We start from the raw sequence: 19,676 nt of genomic DNA, 5'->3' as shown, positions 1-19,676 counted from the left end.
CCTTAAAATAATCTGCAAAGCTCTCTCAAAGAGATTAGAGAAAATGACCCCCCTCTTAATTCATCCTGACCAAACTGGTTTCATAAAAGGTCGGCACTCCTCAACAAACACTCGTAGATTACTTAATTTAATAGACTACTCATACGATAAAAACATCGAAACCATAATATTATCTCTAGATGCAGAAAAAGCATTTGACAGAGTTAATTGGAAATTTTTATTCGCAACTTTACACAAATTTGGTTTTGGAAACTCTTTCATAAACTGGATAAGAATATTATACAATTCCCCAACAGGCTCGTATCAGAACAAATGACCAGACATCCTCCAGCTTCTGTCTCCTGAGGGGCACCAGCAGGGATGCCCACTCTCCCCTTCACTTTTTGCAATTTTTATCGAACCTCTAGCAGCAGCATTTAGACAGGCTACAACAATTAAGGGCATAAAATGTAAGAACATAGAACATAAAATCAGTCTCTATGCGGATGATGTGTTGCTTTTTCTGCAAAACACACAAACCAACCTCTCTGAGGTAATTACTTAATAAACTGGTTTTCAAGAGTTTCAGATTATTCAATTAACTGGCCAAAATCTACAGTTCTCCCCATTAACTGCTCCTTCCATAATTCTTCCTCTGCCCCACTGCAATCCGGAAATATTAAATATTTAGGTATTAATGTCTCTCCTAAGCTTTCAGACTTAACTAAATTAAACCACATCCCACTTCTAAAGAAAGTAGAAGGCGATCTGACTAGATGGAAATCTTTACCCATATCACTCATGGGAAGGGTCGCCACTATAAAAATGATGATCTTGCCAAAAATAAATTACTTATTTTTGATGATCCCTAACAAACCATCACAAGATTGGTTCAGATCTCTGGATTCATATATTTCCAAATTCCTTTGGAAAGATAAACCCCCGCGTATTAGCTTAAAAACGCTACAAAGAACCAAGGATAGAGGAGGATTAGATCTGCCTAATTTTCACCAATACTTCTTAGCCAACAGGCTTCAGTTCATCTCAGAATGGTTAAAACATACCTTCTTAGTTGAGCCCTGGCTAGATGTTGAACAGGCACTATGCAAGGATCTAGAGATTTCAGACCTACCATTTATTAGCTCAAACATCAAAAGACATGAATGCTTTAAAAGTATCAACATCAGCTTTTCTCTACAGCATGGTGGGAGTTTCTAAAAATAACGGAGTCTTCATTAATCCCATGCAAACGTACACCTATCTGGAATAACCCTGACATATTACAAAACAATAATATGATTAATTTCCCAGAATGGAGTTGTAAAGGAATTAAATACTTAGAACATATATTAGAGGGAACAGAATTTATTCCATTTGACAGACTAGTTGAACAATATGGGATCAACAAGACAAGGTTTTTAGAATATCAACAAATTAAATCCATAGTAAAAAAGAAATTTAACCTCAGTCAAGTTGAATTACAAACACCACTAAGTGCGGCACATTTTCTTACTCTTAAATCCCCCAAATTATTATCTAAAATATACAGAACACTTTCTAAATTAGATGAATCAATATCCCTCCCTACTGCAAAGTGGGAAGCAGATTTATCAGTCAACCTAGACCAAAACTTCTGGTCTCAGATTTGCTTAAAAACCTTTAAATTAATTAAAAATCCCAGTCTGCAATTAATACAATACAAAATACTACATAGAGTGCACTATACAGGTCATCGGATGTTCAAGATGGGCTTTACATCTTCCAACAACTGCTCACACTGTCAAGGCAATACACCAGACAATTACATCCACGCTCTTTGGTTCTGTCCACCAGTGCAAAAGTTTTGGCGCGAGATATGTGAAGACTTATCAAAGTGTCTGAAATGTAACATTCCAACTTCCCCCTTAGTGTGTCTACTGGGCAGCTTAGATAATGTCACTTCAGAAAAGAATATAGCCCATATGATCTTCACTGCCCTATGCATAGCCAAGAAAACAGTCCTCATGAACTGGAAAAATAAAAATAATCTTAATTCTAACCAATATAGAAATTATCTATTAGATTACATTAGTCTTGACACAGCCTCTGCCACCACATTAGATCAATTGCTCTGGGCCCCTTTTATCAGCTCCATCACCTAGTGGGGGTGGGGGGTCATAGTTTGGTCCCGCCTTCACTGTTGTGATTGGTGAGGGGGTAGGGACAGGCTTAGGGCGTCGGGGGGTTCCCCGGAGGCATCTTCCTTGGGGGGCTCAACCCGGGGTAGCGGTCAGTCCGGTTGGGGCTGGTCTCTGGGATGGGCGTGAGGTTCTGGGGGCGCTCCGTCTCTGGGCTGGGGCCCGGGCCGGGCCTCGGGGGCTTGGGTCCTGGTTGGTGTGTTGCCGGGGTTGTGGGCGGGTGGGTGCATGGGGGCCCGGCCCTGGAGCAGGGTGCCGCCGGTGCGTCGAGCCGCCTGGGGGGCTCTTCAACTGGTGGGGGGGATGGTCACATCTTGCAGGAGCTTTCTTCTCTTCAGGAACTCTCTGCAGGAGGGGGAGATACAGGAGAGGTGGAGGAAGATCTCAGCCTGGGCGTTTACCGTCTTATGTAGTCTGGAAGATGAGTGGATGGTGGGGTGGGTGCAGTTTTCTCTGTGGTGGGGTTGGGTGGACTGTCCAGGGCTCTGTGGAGCCGGGGGGCGCTACTGCACTGGGCCCCGGTCTGATGGGCCTGGGCCCCCTTTCCCTGGCGGGTCGCGAAGGGTGGGAGTGCCTACTGGGGTCAGCGGGGGAGCTGGCCCCAGGGAGGGGTTACCTGCCCCTCCCTTCCTTCCCTCCCCATCTCCAGCTGCCTCCCTCTTCCCGCTCCTCCACAACCACCCACACATGCAGGGCCTTGGAGTAGGGGTATGTCACCAGGGTGCAGAGGAGGCTACCCCCCCCTCTGTCCCCTTCTGGCTGCCTCTGCCTCAATTTTATCCCACAACTTAGACATTCACATTATTCACACTCTCATTACACATACATATAGGATCTTGGGGGTGGGCACAATCACGGAGTCCAAATTACCATCAGGGTGTATACCTCACCCCTGACGTCGTTGCCCACCTCTCAATTTTAAATACACTTAGTCATTGAGGGCTAGCAGGAGGGACTATGCGCTTACCTGCTGCTCCTTGGCAGGTAGCTCCATGCCCTCCTGGGTTTTAATTGCACCTTAGAAACATGACACAAACTGAGCAGATGAGCGGTGAGGGTTTGGGTCTTCTACCCACCCCATAATTCTCGGCTGGCTAGTTAGAGGCGTGTCGGGGCATAGGAGGAGTTGGCCGTCCGACTGCGGTCTGGAGTGTGGGGCCTCCCTGCTGCTGCGGAGTCGGGGCGGTCTGCCTCTCCCCACCGCAGGGAAAAGGGTAACACCACCTGGGTCTGGGTGCAGTTCCCCCCTCCAGGGGCAAGGGTACCTAGACCCGGTTTGTAGAGTACGCTTGGGGAGTGTGATCGTGTGTACAGCGTCTCTTTATGTCTGTCTCCACGTTGGTTGAGTGTGGAGTGAGTGCATATGAGAGCATGAGGGTGGGAATGGATGTTTGTGTCTGTGTGTGCCTGTATGTCTGTGTCTATATGTCAGGTTGGGTATCAGACGCCACCTCTCTGGGGACACTCAGGCCCTCCAAGGTTTGGAGGCCTATCTCCACCCACCACCACTTCCCCTGCCAGTGGCGGACTCCCTCAGGTGTCGGTGCGTTGGTGGTTCTTTGTGTCTGGGGGTGGGCGTCCGGGTACACACCGGCTCACTCCTTGGCGGCCGCTTTCGGGGCCTGGAGCCTGGGGCTCGCTCGGGCCCCTTTGGAGGTGGGGTGCCCCCGGCCTCTCGGCCTGGGGCTCGGTCACTCAGGCACAGCTGGGGCCGGCGGAGCTCACGGGCGCGTCACTGCAACTCCCCCTGGCTTCTGCTCCGCGGCTGCTGGTCGAGCCCTCATCTGGGACTCTCCTCAGCTCTTACTGGGAACAGTGGCGCGGCTGCCCCTCTGTTGGTCTTCCATGGTCTCTTGTGTTCTGGGGGCCTCTGGATGTCTGGAGTTTTGATCTCCTCCATACCCGCTTCACACCCTGGAGGACGGGGCTGTGGCCCCCCCACACTCCCTAGCAGATCATTACATGGAGAAACCTTTGGAATGCAAGCATGCTGATCCACACAGGTATGCACACAGGTGTACACATGGGTATTCACAGACGCGGACTAAAGCTTTCTTGGCTGCTGCCTCAAAGCACACTGTGCGCTGTCTATCTTGCGTGCTGCACAATATCGTTTATTATTTAGTAACTATTGATATCTATGACTAGCTAGTTTATTGTGATGGTGCTTTGTTTTCTCTATTATTATGTTGCTCTTTGTTGTTTGCTGTCTCCTCTGTTTGTTTTTTTTTGTTTGTTTTTTTTTCTCCATACAGGTGACCCAGGAGTTTTTTTTTTTTTTTTTTTTTTTTCTCTCTCTTCCCCCCCTCTCACCAGTCTCTTCTCCCCTTTGGTTTTCTTTCTTTCTCTCCCCCTCTTTCTCTCATTCATTCCCCCTGTCCTATTTATTAAAAAAAAAAAAATAAAAAGAAAAGGATGAACTGAAGCTCTGCCATCACGTAATGTCGCATACTGCTGTTTCTGATGTCATTTAAAAAAAAAAAAAATAAAAAAAAAAAGAATAATAAGGTGCTATAAGGTCTTTCAGATATGACGAGGCCTAATTGTTCAAGATTTTGTATGTGAAGAGACATATTTTAAATCCAGCTCTGAATTTAGCAGAGAACATAATATAGGACAAATCTGCACTTGCTTTCATGTTGCAGTTAGTAGAGTTCTGGATCAACTGAAGGTTTTTCAGGAGGTTTGTAGATCTTGAATTACAATAGTTTATTTTAGAAGAAATTAATGTGTGAAGTTAGAGCAGGGCGATATGGCCAAAAATATTTATCACGATATATATTTGAAAATTTGCGATAACGATATAACTGACGATATAATTGATGCGAGACAAAATACAACTCCACAACATTACTAGCGCAAAAAGACAACCTTCCATTTATTTTCACTTAAACAAGAAGCTGGTTTTTATGTACATTAAAGCTTTATAAAAATGTAACAGTGCAAATGCAAATTCCTTGCTGAAAGTTTAACCAAAAGGCATTTCCAGTAGAAATGGGCTGACATATCCTGAGCATAACCATGTATAATATCCACTGAAGTTAAAAAGAGGTGCTTTGCAACATTAAACTGCAGTGTGCAGTACGTATTTTTCGGACCATAAGGTGCACGGGATTATAAGGCACATTAAGCGAAACAAAGCAGTCAGATAAATCAAACTTTATTAAACTCATTCTTCTTGCTTCCTCCACTTCTGTACCATTGATTCATTAATGTTGAATTCTCTGGCAGCTGCTCTATTCCCATGTTGTTGCAGTATATTAATGACTAACCTCGTATTGTGGATGGATTATCTCAGTTGTTCTCCTGACTGAAGTTTGGTCCGTTTACAGCATCCTGCCATGCGATTGCATTTGTCTCTAACTATCAGGAACGTTAACTTTTATAAGTGGAAAAGTGTTAGTGTTCGTCCTCCAGCTTCACTGTTTATGTTATGCTAACATAGCTGTGTCGCTAGCGATCACGTAGCACATCATTATATACCAGCTAGCCCAACTTCAGTAACCCTACAAACGTCACTGCTGTTTAGTTTCCTGTCTTCATTTATGTTGGAAGTGATAGCAGAGCTGTACGTTTGAATTTTTTTCAGAAATCTCTCAGTCAGAACATGCTATATCATGCTTAGGTAACTAGCGAAACTAGCGAGCTAACTTCCGCTAGCTTCCTGCTAACTTCTAACTCCGTTAAATGTAATAAATTTTGTTTTCATGGATGCCTGGAAGTTAAACTTCATAGTTACACCTGGTAAAGCAGCAATGCTGATCGTTTTATTAAAGATGAAAGAATTTAGACAGTTTTTAACTCTCAGTGATGCTGCAGTGTTCGTTTGACCTGAAGCATACGGAGTTTAGGACCCAGATTACTCCCAGATTTAAGAGCATCTTAGTCCGACGGCCGCTTGCATGTTCTGCAAAAAAATGTGCTTTGTCGTGTATCTGACGGACAAACACCAAACCAGTTCCACATCACTGAAGTTGCACCATTTTTACAAACCAATTCTGGTTCATCTGTTTCACTCAACAATCGGCCATGTGCGTATGAAAACAAAGGCACTGCGCATGCGCGTTTTACTCATATTCTATCGCGATATTTCATTTTCCTATCGTTGCCTAACATTATACCGGTATTACCGCTACCATTTGCTTTTTCTCCGCCAAAATCTCCGGCGTCTGACGTCACCTACAACATGGGTCGCTTACCTTGTCCGTCACTTCCGTCACTTACCCTCCCACTGTTCAACCAGCACCTTATTATTCAAATAGAGTACTTCACTCTCAGACTGCTTACTTGTGGTTCCTAGGATATTTAAAAGTAGAACGGGAAGCAGAGTATTTTTTGGTTTTGTATTCGAAGTGTTATAAATAGCAGATATTGTATGAAGGCATCGATCTGGGAGGGGTTAGGTATAAGATGGACAGGACCACAGAATGGGGCACGTATACATGCATTTGTCTGGTTGTCATTGTGTGTTTAGTCTCAGTTGTAGCTGGTTGAGTGTGTGTCACTGTGGTTGTGGTCAGTCGTCTATACCAGCATGTGGAGCTTCTTCCCTATCTCAGAAGCCAGGAGAACAGTATACAGTATAACATAGTTAAGCAACCTCAGTGGCCATGTAAATATGTGCACACAAACTGTGAGCCGGTGCTGCCATATTTAGATGGAATGAAATTTGTTTTATGGTTACCAGAAAATCCAGCTTTCTTCCACATGCATTAAGACTACAAAAGGTGGCTAGATAAATGAAGTGCTAAAAACTACAATTCCACTGATTACCCTGTGAGGAGGTTTCCAGTTTTATCAAAGCAGACTTCTGATGTGCCTGGAAACTGCTGGAGTCACACTTCTAGTTTGGGGGTTTCAGTTCCTAATGCTTCTTTATCACCATTTTGGACTTGAACTTTCACATCTGCCCCAGCTGTTCTTTCAGGCCCTGATACTTCTCAGTTTTCTCGTGTTCCTTCCTTGTTTCATCCTGGATTCTGGCCATGACACTAACTAATCTTTCCATTACTCACAGAGCCTCAGGGTTCTGGACATCAGATACAGTATAGTCCTCTGTGGATTGTGAGGGGTATTTGTGTCTTGAGATCAGTGGTATCTATGTTCTTCTGTGGCCAGCTTATTATTCTGCCTGGATATCTGACGATGAGTCAATGTATTGATGGCTTAGATATTATTCCTTCAGTTGGTTTCTCAGCACCTGTCTTACCTTCTGTTGCTGACCTTTGTGGATTTTTATTATGATTGTCATTGTAACATGGAATGCCGTTGCACTTGTAACTTGTATGCCTGATATTCTGCCTTCTGGCAACTCGTCCCTTCCAGTTTGGATCATCCTGCCTCTCTTTGCAACATTCCACACACTCTCCTTATTAAGGAAAGCCAAAACATCATAATCATTTATCAAAGGCTTGTGTAAAATTAGTCAAAGTCAGAGTTCAACATGTGGATTTTTAATGAATTAAAATCACAGAATTCATCATGCATGCATTTTCCTGTTGCAGCACTTCTCAGCTGTCACTGTTTCTGCACTGTGGGGGCAGGTGGTCTCCCGGGTGTTGTGTTCCACATACTAAATCCTTCTCATCTGGATGTACAATTACAAAGAAGGAAATAAGAAACTTATGACATGCAACCCGAATTCTGAAAAAGTTGGGACATTGTGTTAAACGTAAATAAAAACAGAATACATTGATTTTTGAATCTCACAATTTCACATATTTTATCCACAACAGAAAATAGAAAATATATTCAATGTTTACACAGGAAAATGAAATTTTATGACAAAATATTGGCTTATTTTGAAATTGATGACAGCCACATGTCTCAAAAAAACTGAAGAAACTGAGGAGATCAGCTGCTAAACTTTAGGGAGAGGTATGTTACCCCATTCTACAGATAGAATGGATTCTAGCTGCTCAGCAGTTCTAGCTCTTCTTGATTTTATAATGTTTTCATCTGGTGAAAGACCTGGACTGCAGGCACCTGGACTCTCGTACTATGAAGTCATGTTGTTGTAACAGATGAAGTATGCAATTTACCATTGCAACAGATGCTCCAGATTGATGGTCACTCTCATCTCAATTCCAGAGATTGTGGCTTTCAGGCTTTGCCTCAAGTTTTCAAAAAGTTTTTCTGGATCATGTTAACATATTGATTCTTTTTTTTCAACATATCGTCTTGTGTTGGATGGTCTTTGCCTACTCAGAAAAGTATCACATCTCTAAGTTGTGGTGGGAGGGAGTCAAGATTTTCTTTTTCTCATCAATGAAATCCAGAAGGTCTCAAGGTGCAGTGGAGCTGAAGGGGAACATTGCCCCTGTCTCAAACAAGATTCTGATGCTTAGTTTGATCTTATAGCTATAACTATAATTTCCTAAATATTGGATAAGTGGAAGAAAAATGGTACATAGAATAGTACATATAATATTCCAAATAAAGCCTTCCTTATTTTTATTCCTATTCATATGTGTCAGGATGTGCTGTGTGGTAGGTAGGAGATGAGGACTAAAAATGCAGGACTCTCAGACTCGAGTGATGAACTCAAAACCACAGCTTTATTTGCTGGTCACAGGAAAACGAGCATGCAAACCAAACCAAACTAAACTAAACTAAACTGGGAAATGACAACGCGACATTGACTCAGAGAAACACAGGGTTTAAATGCACTGGGAAGTAATGAGGGGAATGAGACACAGAAGGAGGGCACAGCTGGGAGAAATCAGAACTGATGAGACAGGAAGCAAAGTAGGATACACTCACATGAGACACAGACCTTCAAAATAAATCAGGAAGTATAACACAGAGATGCGAACTTGACACGGTGGAGACAGCAACTAAGAAACACAGAGACATAACCCATAAAGCAGAGGACTCTAAGAACCAAAATACACAGAGGGAAATACTAAGCATGGAACACAAGAAACTAGACTCGTGGGAGTAACAAAAGACCAACCATGAGATATAATTCACAATACAGAGTGACAGAAAACACAAGAAACTCAAAACATGCAAAGACACAGACCACAGGAAATTTATTTTAAGGGTCTTCATAGTTTTATTTTTAAAATACACCAATTTTTATACACTGCAGGAAAAACAAAAATAAATATTATAGTGCAAATTTGCAAAAAAGCAGCATATACATCAAAATAAACTATTTCCAGCAGTGCAATATGAGTCCTAAGCATCCCAGAATAGACACAGAAAGTCATAAAGTCAAAGATAACTTTTAAAAATACCAGTATAGGCCCTGATGGTAAAAAAAACTACATTTCCGCGAAAATGACGTCACTTCCGGTTTTGGGCAGGTAATGGCGGACATGCAAAAGTTCGCGCTGACGTCTATTCCAACGTAGGAAGTGTTATGAACAGCTGATCGGATCGGCAAAGCGTGTTTCTGGAATATTATGTGTTTGTTCCTGCAAGTGCTTTTTATGCAGTTTTTGCAAAGCTTTATGTGGAAGGAAACTGTGACCGAGGACAAGCTGATGGCATAAGATGTAAGTACAACTCCTCCGGTTTTATATGCAAAAAAAAATTATTGCGCTAGCTTACATGGTTGCAGACCTATCGGGATTTAAAAATAGTTACGCAAAACAGAGCGTGCCCGCTCCGACCGGCTCTAAAGGGTTAACCTGTGCGTGCGTGTGTTTTTTAGGCTACGTTCACACTGCAGGTCTTAATGCTCAATTCCGATTTTTTTGATCAAATCTGATTTTTTTGTCTGCTCGTTCACACTACAAATAAAATGCGACAGCAAACGCACTCTAGTGTGAACGCTCAAAGCGGTCCGCATGCTGGATGCGTCTGGCTTTCATAACAGGATGCAGGATAATACTGAGGCAGCCCTGTTCTCTCAGGGAATGGACTGAACAAATGTCTAAGATGGCATCATATGAACGAGGTTATGTACAGAATTAAGGGGAGAGAAGATATTTTTGAGCAGGTCTGGGGTCCTTTTTTGTTGTACATCGACAATGTCTCCTAGATATTTGATAAATGTTCTTTTGGGGGGTTCATGTGTCATTGGTATCTTTGTTGTTGTTTTTTTTTTTACTTTGAAAGTCAGTAGAGGAAGAAATTGTCTAATGTCATCAGTGGTCAAGGTTATGTTTTGTTTTTAGACACCCGGGTGTTTTGCCCCCATTGCTTTTGTTTTTGCAGATGTTTCCCAGGAGGCGGTATATCATTTTGTTTCTCCTGGTGTTTTTTTTTTGTTTTTTTTGTTTGTTTTTGTTTGTTTGTCTGATTGTCTTAGTTATTCCATTCATCCACTTCTGCTTATCCTTTTCAGGGTCGCGGGGGGCGCTGGAGCCTATCCCAGCTGTCATAGGGCGAGAGGCAGGGTACACCCTGGACAGGTCGCCAGTCTGTCGCAGGGCTGTCTTAGTTATTGTTAGTCCTTATTTGTTAGTTGTTGTTAAGAAACGGACAGAGAACTGACAGTATGATTATTCCAGTTGTATATTTGTTAATGTTTCTGTCCATCCAAAATATGAATAAAAAAAAAACAAAAAAAAGAAAGCTGCCCGCATGCGCAAAAGAAGACTTCACACACAGCGCGCTCTGTTTAGACCCAGAGCAAACAGTATTGTTTGACTGATGGCCCTTAATATAAAGACTTCGGATTTTACGTTTCCCAATTTTTGCTTTAAGTTATTTTGTTATTTACATAATAATGTAGATAACCTAATAATTATCCTTATTGCTGTTTTAGAGGAGCGGTGCTTCAAAGGATAGTTGCAGATTTCTGTCAGAATCTGCAGATTATAAACTACAAATAAAATTTTCACGTTTCTCCAACGTTGTCTTCCCAAAAGTTTCGCTGATATCTACACTGGATGGCCAGGAAGCGTTCGCGGTGTCTTCTCGGGCGCTGATAATTGGCGTCTGTTTGTGTCAGTGACGTAAAAGACGGCTTTAATGCGACATGACCGTTCAAACAGCAGTCGCTTTCTAAAACATCGGATATGTATCGGATTCAGTACCACATACGAAAGTGACCCAGATCGGATTTGAAAATATTGGATTTGTGCCGTTCACACTGTCATACCATGATCGGATATGGGTCGCATAGGGTCAAAAAAATTTGATTTGATGCGCTTTCACCTGCAGTATGAACGTAGCCTTTGACATCTTTGTGAGGAAAGAAAATTGGGATGCCACTATACTTGTGGAGACCAACAGGCACTAATGGGTACAAAATGCCCGTCTCCATGAGTTTGAAATTTTTTGAGGCTCAAAATGTGATTTCAGGGCTCTAGACTAACTTATTGCCACAGTTGCACCAAACTTTTTTTCTTAAGTGCACCAGCACAAAAATTAGGCGCATCTTTCAACAATCTTGTCAACACAAAGTTCTTTATTTGGAGCACAGTTCTAAAAGAAAGATAAGTGTGAAAACAGAGATTTGAAATGGGAAACTGTTCTTGAAGTACAACGAGAGAGAGAGAGAGAGAGAGAGAGAGAGAGAGCTGATCAGGAAGTGTGATTTTTTTTTTTTTATAGCGGTGGAAGCAAAACAGCAAAAGTAAGAGGGAATTAATCACGATGTTTGTCAAATATGAAGCCTAGTTTTGATCTTCTTTTGCTGCTGGTTCAGTATAATTTGGTTGGAGAGAGACAAAACCTGCAGCATCAGAATCTAGCGCAAAAAAAGATGTGAACACAAAGAGCGGACCTGACTCATCAGAATCAGTGAACTGTCGGCTTTCAGCCTCGACAGCGTGTCTGCGTATGTGCCGTCGGGTGAGAAAGCAGACATCTCACTCATTCTGATGCGTTGGTTACACACTCTGTGTTTATGTCTTTGTGCGGAATCCGTTTACCTGCTCTGGTTTGCTGTTTTAGCCATTTGGTGGGTGTTGAAATAGTTTTGATAGCTTTAACCTTAGATTCTGGCGTTTTCTGCCAATCAGAGAGGTCTGCCCCTGACTATGTCTGACTGGTTTGGACCACAATATGGGCATGTGTGTCTGTCGTTGACCACAGTTTCAGACTTTCAGAGTTGCGGAGACTTTTTCTTTTTTGTACTCGAATGGCAGGTCGCACCGGCGGACAAAGCTGAGCTCGATCAGCTCATCATATCTCCACTATTAAACAGGCCTGGACCTGAGGAGTTTTGGTTGTTGTTGTTGTGTGTGAGCTGAAATGCTGCAGCTGAGTGTTCAGAGAGCAGCAAACGGGAATAAAGTGTGTTAAACGAGTGAACTATGTGGTCAGGTACGTCATTCCCGTTACAATTAGGTTTAGGCCAAGGGTTTTGGGTTAGGCATTCATTTTTGATGCTTAGGATAAGAAGCTAGACATGTGAGAAGTGATGTGTTACAATGATTGTGAATGTTTTTATTGCAAATGTATCATATATCATATAGTTTTCCATTCTTTGTTACACTTGAGTCATTGTGTACATCTAAAACAGGTCCATAGGCCATGTTATACAGCAAGCATAAAAAAAACGTCCTCAGCAAAGAGTTTCTCCACCAGGTCACGTCCTGCCTTTGGGACAGGACACTGGACTGAGACTGAGGTTGGGAAGGGCTCGATAGCAGGGTCCATTTCTCCAGGAATCTGGGGGTTGGGTTTAAGTGGGAGAGTGACTCCGAGCTCAGGGCCACCAGCAGGGACATCAGGGAAGGAAGGCAGGGTCACAGGCTGGCCCAGAGCTGGCAGCATTGTCACCATGCCTTCTGGGTGGTCGTGGGGTGAGTTCTCATGTTCGTGCTCGTGGTGATGGTGGTGGTGCTCGTGTTCATGCAGGTGACCATGCTTGTGATCGTGGTCCAGAGCCAGCTCGTGGTCATGTTCATGGGTGTGCACACCTTCAGCGTGCTTGTAGTCGTGGTGTTGGTTGGGAAAGTCACTGCTGTGGTTGTGTGCTTTGTCGTGATGAGTGTGCACGTGATCGTGGCTGTGACTGTGGTCATGGGAGTGGTCATGAGCGTGCCTGTGTGTGCTGCCTGTGGCATGGTCATGTGTGTGGTGGTGATCGTGGTTGTCAGCATGCTTGTGGGTTTGGTCATGATGAGAGTGGCTCTTGGTGTGATCGTGTACGTGGTCGTGTGTTTGGTCTTGTTCGTGGCTGTGTGAGTGTGTGTCATTGTGGCTGTGGTCAGTCTCTCCGCCCAGCAGGTGGAGCGTCTTCTCTCTCTCAGCAGCCTGGAGAAGAGATAAAGAGTATACGGTACATTACAGTAAAGCAAAATCCAGTGGCCCTGTGAATAAGTGCTTACAAAATCTGACCTCCTTCAGATGGGAGCAAATTTAATGGTGACCAGAAAATGAAGCTGTCTTGTTTAAGAAAAAGGTATTTAAAAAAAATTAAGTCAAGATGGAAGAATTACAATCTGAACTTCTGCTAATGGCCCCATAAGGATTCTATGATTTGATCACAATCTATAGCGACTACCGGATGAAAGCTAATCACTGCATTTCTCATTAAAAGTCAAGTGAACTTTTACCACTATTTTCATTTTTCTTTACAGTATTAATTTGGAAAAACTCCTATATTGTAATTTAAATTACCGAATTTCCCAGAGGAACCCACCCGAGGGATTAATAAAGTTCTATCTTATCTTATCTTATCTTATCTTATCTTATCTTATCTCTTGTTGGTGATTGTTGGAGTTGCTTTTTTTATTATCATAGGGTCTTTACAACATAAAGCACTTTGAGGTCACTGTTGTTTTGAATTGGTGTTATATAAAAAAAATGAAAGGAAATTAAATCGAATCATTCAATGATATTTTGATTGCCCTGGTGAGAATTTAGCTGTATCATCTGATTTTGTAATGTTAGAGCTTGAAACAGTCTAGAGCACAAACAAGATATCAACTTTTACTTTAAATGTTATGACTGTAAAGATGACACTGTGTAAGGTTGACTAGCTGGATCCTGCTTTTCACCATCCTACCAAGCACCATTGTTTCAAAGTAAAACCTGCCACTAACTAAGCAACGGAGAAATTCTTCTGGTTCCTGTGGTATCACAGTTTACAGGTTGTATGTAGAAGTATGATGAACATTAGGAACGGGAAAAAAAAGTGTTTGACATCACAGATAAAAAATCAAAATAAAACTTGACATACAGAGGAAGACTTGCTGTCCAATAAAGGAAGCAACCAACTGCTAGGACAAACACAAATCCCCTGTTTTGTAGTTTTTCCTAATTAGAGTCAACAGTTTGTGTTCATTTGTTCAAGATCAAATATTTGTTCAAGAGGGAGACAAAAGTTTCAAAGGTTTTATTCTAATAAATTTAAATTTTAGACTCAATCCTGTATGTTTTCTGTGCTATTGAAAGATGTTAAAAAAAAATACAGAGATTGTATCCTGATAAGACTTACCTCAGGCTCATAGATCTCACACTCTACGTCAATGATTTCATCATTAGTGGGGGAGTGGTAGAGGGATGCCTTACAGAAGCCCTTGTGCTGAGGAGAGAAAAAGAGGAACAAAGAGCAGAGAGGAACGCCCATTTTACTAAGGTTTAAGAATTAGAAAAACTGAATCTAGGAATAATCTCCTGCTGACGTAAACTAGCCAGTAATATAAAGCTAGAACACATCCTTGCTCGAGGCTTGACTGTAAACAGAGGACTTTGCTTGTAGTGATAAAAACTGATAGCCCCCTGATTGGAGAAGCCACAGTGGAGTAATTTCATCAAGCAGTTTGATCAAAATTTCTCATTTAAAAAATTCAGTTCAGATAAAATAAAAAAGTTGTGAAGTGTTTATCTTTACTCACGGCGAACTCGCAGTTCATGAGGGGGCACTTCTCAGCTGTTGCTTCTGCGCTGTTGGGGCAGATGGTCTCCTGGATGCTGAATTCCACATTGTAATACATACTCATGGCCATCTGAACACACAAATAAACAAATGTTGAGAAATTGAGAAAATCATTTGCAGAGGAATTATTAAGTAATCTAGAGTGGTGGGAATAAAAAGTGTTGGACATGAAAAGTAGGCCCATGAGGTTTGATGGAAAGCCAGTATTTAGTCATTTATTGATAAAGATTTTAGATTAACCTCTAAGAAGGATATTTTTGTGTGATTTCAACTAATCTCTGGTGTCAGAAATTCAGTCACAATATTCTCAGCCTTGACACTGTGTGTTATGGAAGTTAAGATGACAGGATACATTATGTCACATGTGCTGATGTTCCTTTTGGAGGTATGGTAAGCTTACCCCTGCTGCAGCACGGCAGATTTTGAGGAGAGCAAAACGATTGGCGAGTCCGCTTTCCTTGTTGAACTTTTCCAGAGAGTGGGACACAGTCTTCTGAACGTTGTTATTGTCGTGGTGAATTAAAGTTGGGCAGTCAGGATACATCTCATGTACTCTAGCTGCAGGAACTGAGCAGAACAAAAATTGTCTTCAAATTTTGATACATTTTGTGGTGTGCAAAAAAAGCGCTGTCCCAGATTTTGACATGTAGTGCCAAGTGTTGCCCTACACGTCATTTCTTAATGTTTTGCAAGGAAAATTGGAAATTGGTGAAACAAAGAGATGCGGTAATTTTCATACCTGGTTTGATAACACAGCTGTATTTGTAGAGCCGCTCCACTCTGTGCACCTTGTTGATGAAGATAGCAGCTTTGCACTGTCCATATACCTGCAAACACAAATACAATATATCAATACACCACATGACTTTTTCCCCTTCCAACTTCTGAAGTAATGCTTATGGAACAAAAACCTTATCGATTAAGAAAATAAAAATATAATAAAAACAATTTTATTATAACAACTACTCAAGAAAGCCTTGAGCAGAACAGTGTGAGTACATGCACTTGCAGGGTGTGTGTCTTTTCTAACCGGCATGTTTGCAGTGGGACGAGTCTCACAGCTCTTCCAGTCCTTCTTGCTGAGAACGCTGCATTTGGTCTCCACGACATCCAGAGTCAGGTAGGAGACCACACCGTTATCTCCCTGTAACACGCACACATACAGTTTTGTCAAAAACACAAACATTTACAGTCATTAAAACCTTAACAGAATTTAACAACAGTTTCTGGTTTTACTTCCCGAGATCTGTGAAATCTCCTGATTTGTAAGCTTGACCCCTTGCAAAATACAAACACTAGTTTTTTAGTGTTGCAGGTCTAATAGTTCCTTTCTGCCCATCTTTCTGTGCAATTGTGCTGTAACGGTTGCTGCTCTGTCTCCAGATTTCAGCCAAACGCTTTTCAGTCACAACCCTTTAAATGTCTGGATTGTACTGAAAACTAAAAGTGCTCCAGTAAACAAACAGAAATGCAATGAACTGAACTGGTTTGATACTGCAAGCAGCAGCATGGCTTACATGTCTCTTTGTGTGTGCGTTGGACAGGCGGTGCAGGCTGAAGACGTAGCCCTCCTTCCTGTCCTGGTTGATTTTGGTAAGAGCCAGTTCAGCAGCTGCTTTTGTTGATGCGTCTTCACATGAACCTGGCTCCATGCCACCACGCTCCACTGGTGCACCATTGATGGTCACACAACCCAACGCCAGCAGCAGTGATAACAGCACGCAGGTCTTCATGGTGGTACACACTGTCACACTCAGGCTTCTAGAAGAGATGTGCAGAGGAGAGGTCACATTTTATATCCTGCTACTGTCGCACACACAGCTCCTCCTCCTGTAAAAAGTAAATATAACCACTGACCCCAACTCCTTTTTTAAGTCATGCTCATCTATCAGGCAACAAGTCAAATACTCACCAGACTGTACAATGGAGCATGTTAGCTGAGATATAATCATCTTTTCAAGAGTCTTTCTTCTTTGGGATCAATGGGTGCAGCCAGTGGGTTTGATCCACTCTAGCCACTGAGATTAATTAAGGACGAGGCTTAATGTTCGTTAAAGAGAGACAGCATGGACAAGATACAGGACCACAGCAGTCAATGATCTAAAAAGACAAAGAATGTTGGAGAGTAATCAGAGCAGCTACTGATCACTGTACAACTTCATATCAGCTAACTGAAGCGATATCATGTCACCACTGTCTGATTAAATCACAGAAGAACAGTGGGGCTAATTGAAACTTTCCACTGGTTTGTATACTATCTTCTTTTTCCACTGCATTTAGAAACACAAGCAGTATATGTATAGCAAGAACTTTATAACATACAAGGACAGCATGTTGCAAATAGAATTGATACATAGTCATAGACATCCCAGAATACTCACTAAACTTATGCATCAATATTTAGCAAATACAAAAATAAAAGACAATGCCATATACTTAGCCTTTTAAGTACACATCATTGTTTCAATATGTTTTCAGTTATTTTTTTCAAATTTTAGTTGTTAGTTTAATCTTAGGAAATTATAATAAGCTAAGTGTTTTTTTTGTTAAATTTGTGTTGTTACACTTAGCATTGCCCCACAGAGTGCCAGACAAACCCATTCTGAATGAATGAAGGTGTCGGCTTTCTTTGGTCATGCAGTTTGCCATTTTTACAGCTCTATATTTATTCTTAAACTGTGTGACCTCATCCTCTCCCCACTCTTTCTTAACTGGTCACATTCACTTCCTTAACATGCTTTTTGAACCATTTTTCAGACTAAATAATTGAAATATTACATGAGTGAACGCCTCCCTCTTCAGTGTGTGCAAGTGAGGTATTTAAAGTGTTATGTTAACATTCTTTGGTCTTTACTTGATGCTGTGAGGATAAACTGAAGCAGAAAGCAGACTTTAGGTGTATTCCCCCTGTTCCTAAATTTGACCCCGAATCCCACTGAAGGGAATGAGTTGTTACTTGTTTTCCTTTAGCTGCAGTGAATGATGTGACCTTTGACAAGCATAAAGTAGTATTTTTGGAAGAACAAGGTGATATCCATAGAGTTATTAGTAAAACAATTAGCTCTCAGGGTTATTGATGCCATGTGGGATCATCTTGACACAAAGCAGGACAAAAAGCAGCCACCATTTAAAGAAGATCTTTGGAACGTCCTTCAAGAATTCTGGACTTACTTTCACGTAAGTTTGCAAATGTTTCAGAGAGAAAATGCAGAGGTATTCCATAGGTGCATATGCAATCATAACAACCTGCAGTGTTTAAGTTCATACTAATGCTGTGCGATTTTTGGCCCATTTTGAGCCGATTTTTGAGTCGTGCGACCGTTTTGGCGATCGGCCCGATTTTGGCCTTCATCGTGCGTCGTGCATCGTGTAGTATACGTGGGGTAACGAGACGCGATTAACACCTCACGACGAGCTCCCGATCATCAATTTAACATCACGACGGTCGCGACACCCTCGCGACCGTCGTGAGGGTGTCACCGCAGTTTGTCACACTGCGCACGCGCAAACACAAATGTCAGCGAAAAAGACGGCGCAAGCACGGCAGTGCGGCGTGTGATCTGGACACAAGCGATGGAGGCACAACTTGTAGAACTTTGGAAAGCTCATCCGAGCCTTTTCAATGTGGCCTCACAAAATTATCACGACACAACAACCTTGAAAATAGTTGGATCTACATTGCTGCTTAATCACAGCTGCCTGATCAATGTTTTTCATTAGCAATTTAGCAAAGTTGATGGTGGTGGTGTGCGTGTCCGTGTGAGTGAAAGACAGAGAGGGAGAGAGCGACAGAATTTCTGTTATAACCTTCATGTTATGGACGCACAGTGTGAGCACTCAGGTCGCATCAGAGCATCGGGCCGTATAGTGTGAGACCCTGCATCGTGACCTATGAAATTCTAACCCCTGCGAGTCAATCGTACAGTTTGAGCAGGAGCTGAATTGCGCGACTGAAAAAATCGCACAGTGTAAGCCCAGCATTAGGAATTAAACTTTGAGTTTCTTGAAACACACTTATTTCAACCACAAGGTGGTGCTACAGTATAATGCAATATCAGACCATCATTTTGCCCACTGAGGTCCTGGATACACTGGTTATAAGTCTGAAGCTATTCTGCACTTAAAGACGCAGCACAGAATGCATCATTCAGCATTTATCAAAAGACACAAAAGACATTAAGAGTTAATGAATAGTCTACCATGTGTATGTTTAGCTAGTGATGTATGTATATGTATATGTACATATACATGGGTGTGATACTGCAGCAATGTACATTCAAAGTAAAAATTGTATCTATACAAAAAAAAAGTGTCAAATTATTGAACCCCTGAAATAAAACAAGGTGAAACACAATTGTTTCTGATGCAAGGTAAAATTAAACATTTGACTCCAGTCATCACTTTGGCCAACTGAGTGGCCCCAGTTCATCCTGATAACAGGAGGAAATCATCTCAGTGACTTTGAAAGAGGCTCATTTGTCAGGGCACAGATGGCAGGAGCTTTAATCACAGACTGTTCCCTTGGCCAGTGCCTCAATGGGAACCGTGACTAAGCGACATCTGCATCCAGATCTACTGAAAAGACATCAATAAATAGGTAGGAAGCTGTAATCAGCAGCGCATATATGCTGACTCTAATGCTTATGATGCACAAAACAGCAGCTTCCTCAGGTACCTGAGAAAATCTGCAGGCTGTAATCAGACTGTTGAATTAAGAACTCTAATTAAAAATT

General features: G+C 42.1%; 1 protein-coding gene across 1 annotated transcript; it reads right to left on the bottom strand.

Annotated features, from left to right (window-relative positions):
- Nucleotides 1-12,478: 12,478 nt before the first annotated feature.
- LOC102310493 (fetuin-B) lies at nt 12,479-16,731 on the bottom strand. The gene is made up of 7 exons (XM_005940278.3): nt 16,461-16,731; nt 15,974-16,087; nt 15,683-15,770; nt 15,344-15,510; nt 14,903-15,013; nt 14,503-14,589; nt 12,479-13,316 (listed from the first exon to the last, which is right to left on the bottom strand). The coding sequence occupies exons 1-7, from the start codon at nt 16,674-16,676 to the stop codon at nt 12,594-12,596; spliced, it is 1,506 nt and encodes a 501-aa protein (XP_005940340.1). The 5' UTR covers nt 16,677-16,731; the 3' UTR covers nt 12,479-12,593.
- Nucleotides 16,732-19,676: the final 2,945 nt, after the last annotated feature.

The sequence above is a fragment of the Haplochromis burtoni genome, unplaced genomic scaffold (genome assembly GCF_018398535.1).
Source record: "Haplochromis burtoni strain Fernald_Lab_line unplaced genomic scaffold, NCSU_Asbu1 Contig_99, whole genome shotgun sequence".
NCBI classification, from domain to species: Eukaryota; Metazoa; Chordata; class Actinopteri; order Cichliformes; family Cichlidae; genus Haplochromis; species Haplochromis burtoni.
This window is presented reverse-complemented; position numbering and strand designations above follow the sequence as displayed.

Bases quoted from the DNA above. Each gene is read 5' to 3' on its own strand.
- LOC102310493 (XM_005940278.3), bottom strand. From the start codon at position 16,676: ATGAAGACCTGCGTGCTGTTATCACTGCTGCTGGCGTTGGGTTGTGTG. The intron at 15,014-15,343 runs GTAAGCTTACCA...TTGTGTGTTCAG, and splicing joins TCTGCCGTGCTGCAGCAGGG to ATGGCCATGAGTATGTATTA. The intron at 14,590-14,902 runs GTGAGTAAAGAT...TTCTCTCCTCAG, and splicing joins TCATGAACTGCGAGTTCGCC to CACAAGGGCTTCTGTAAGGC.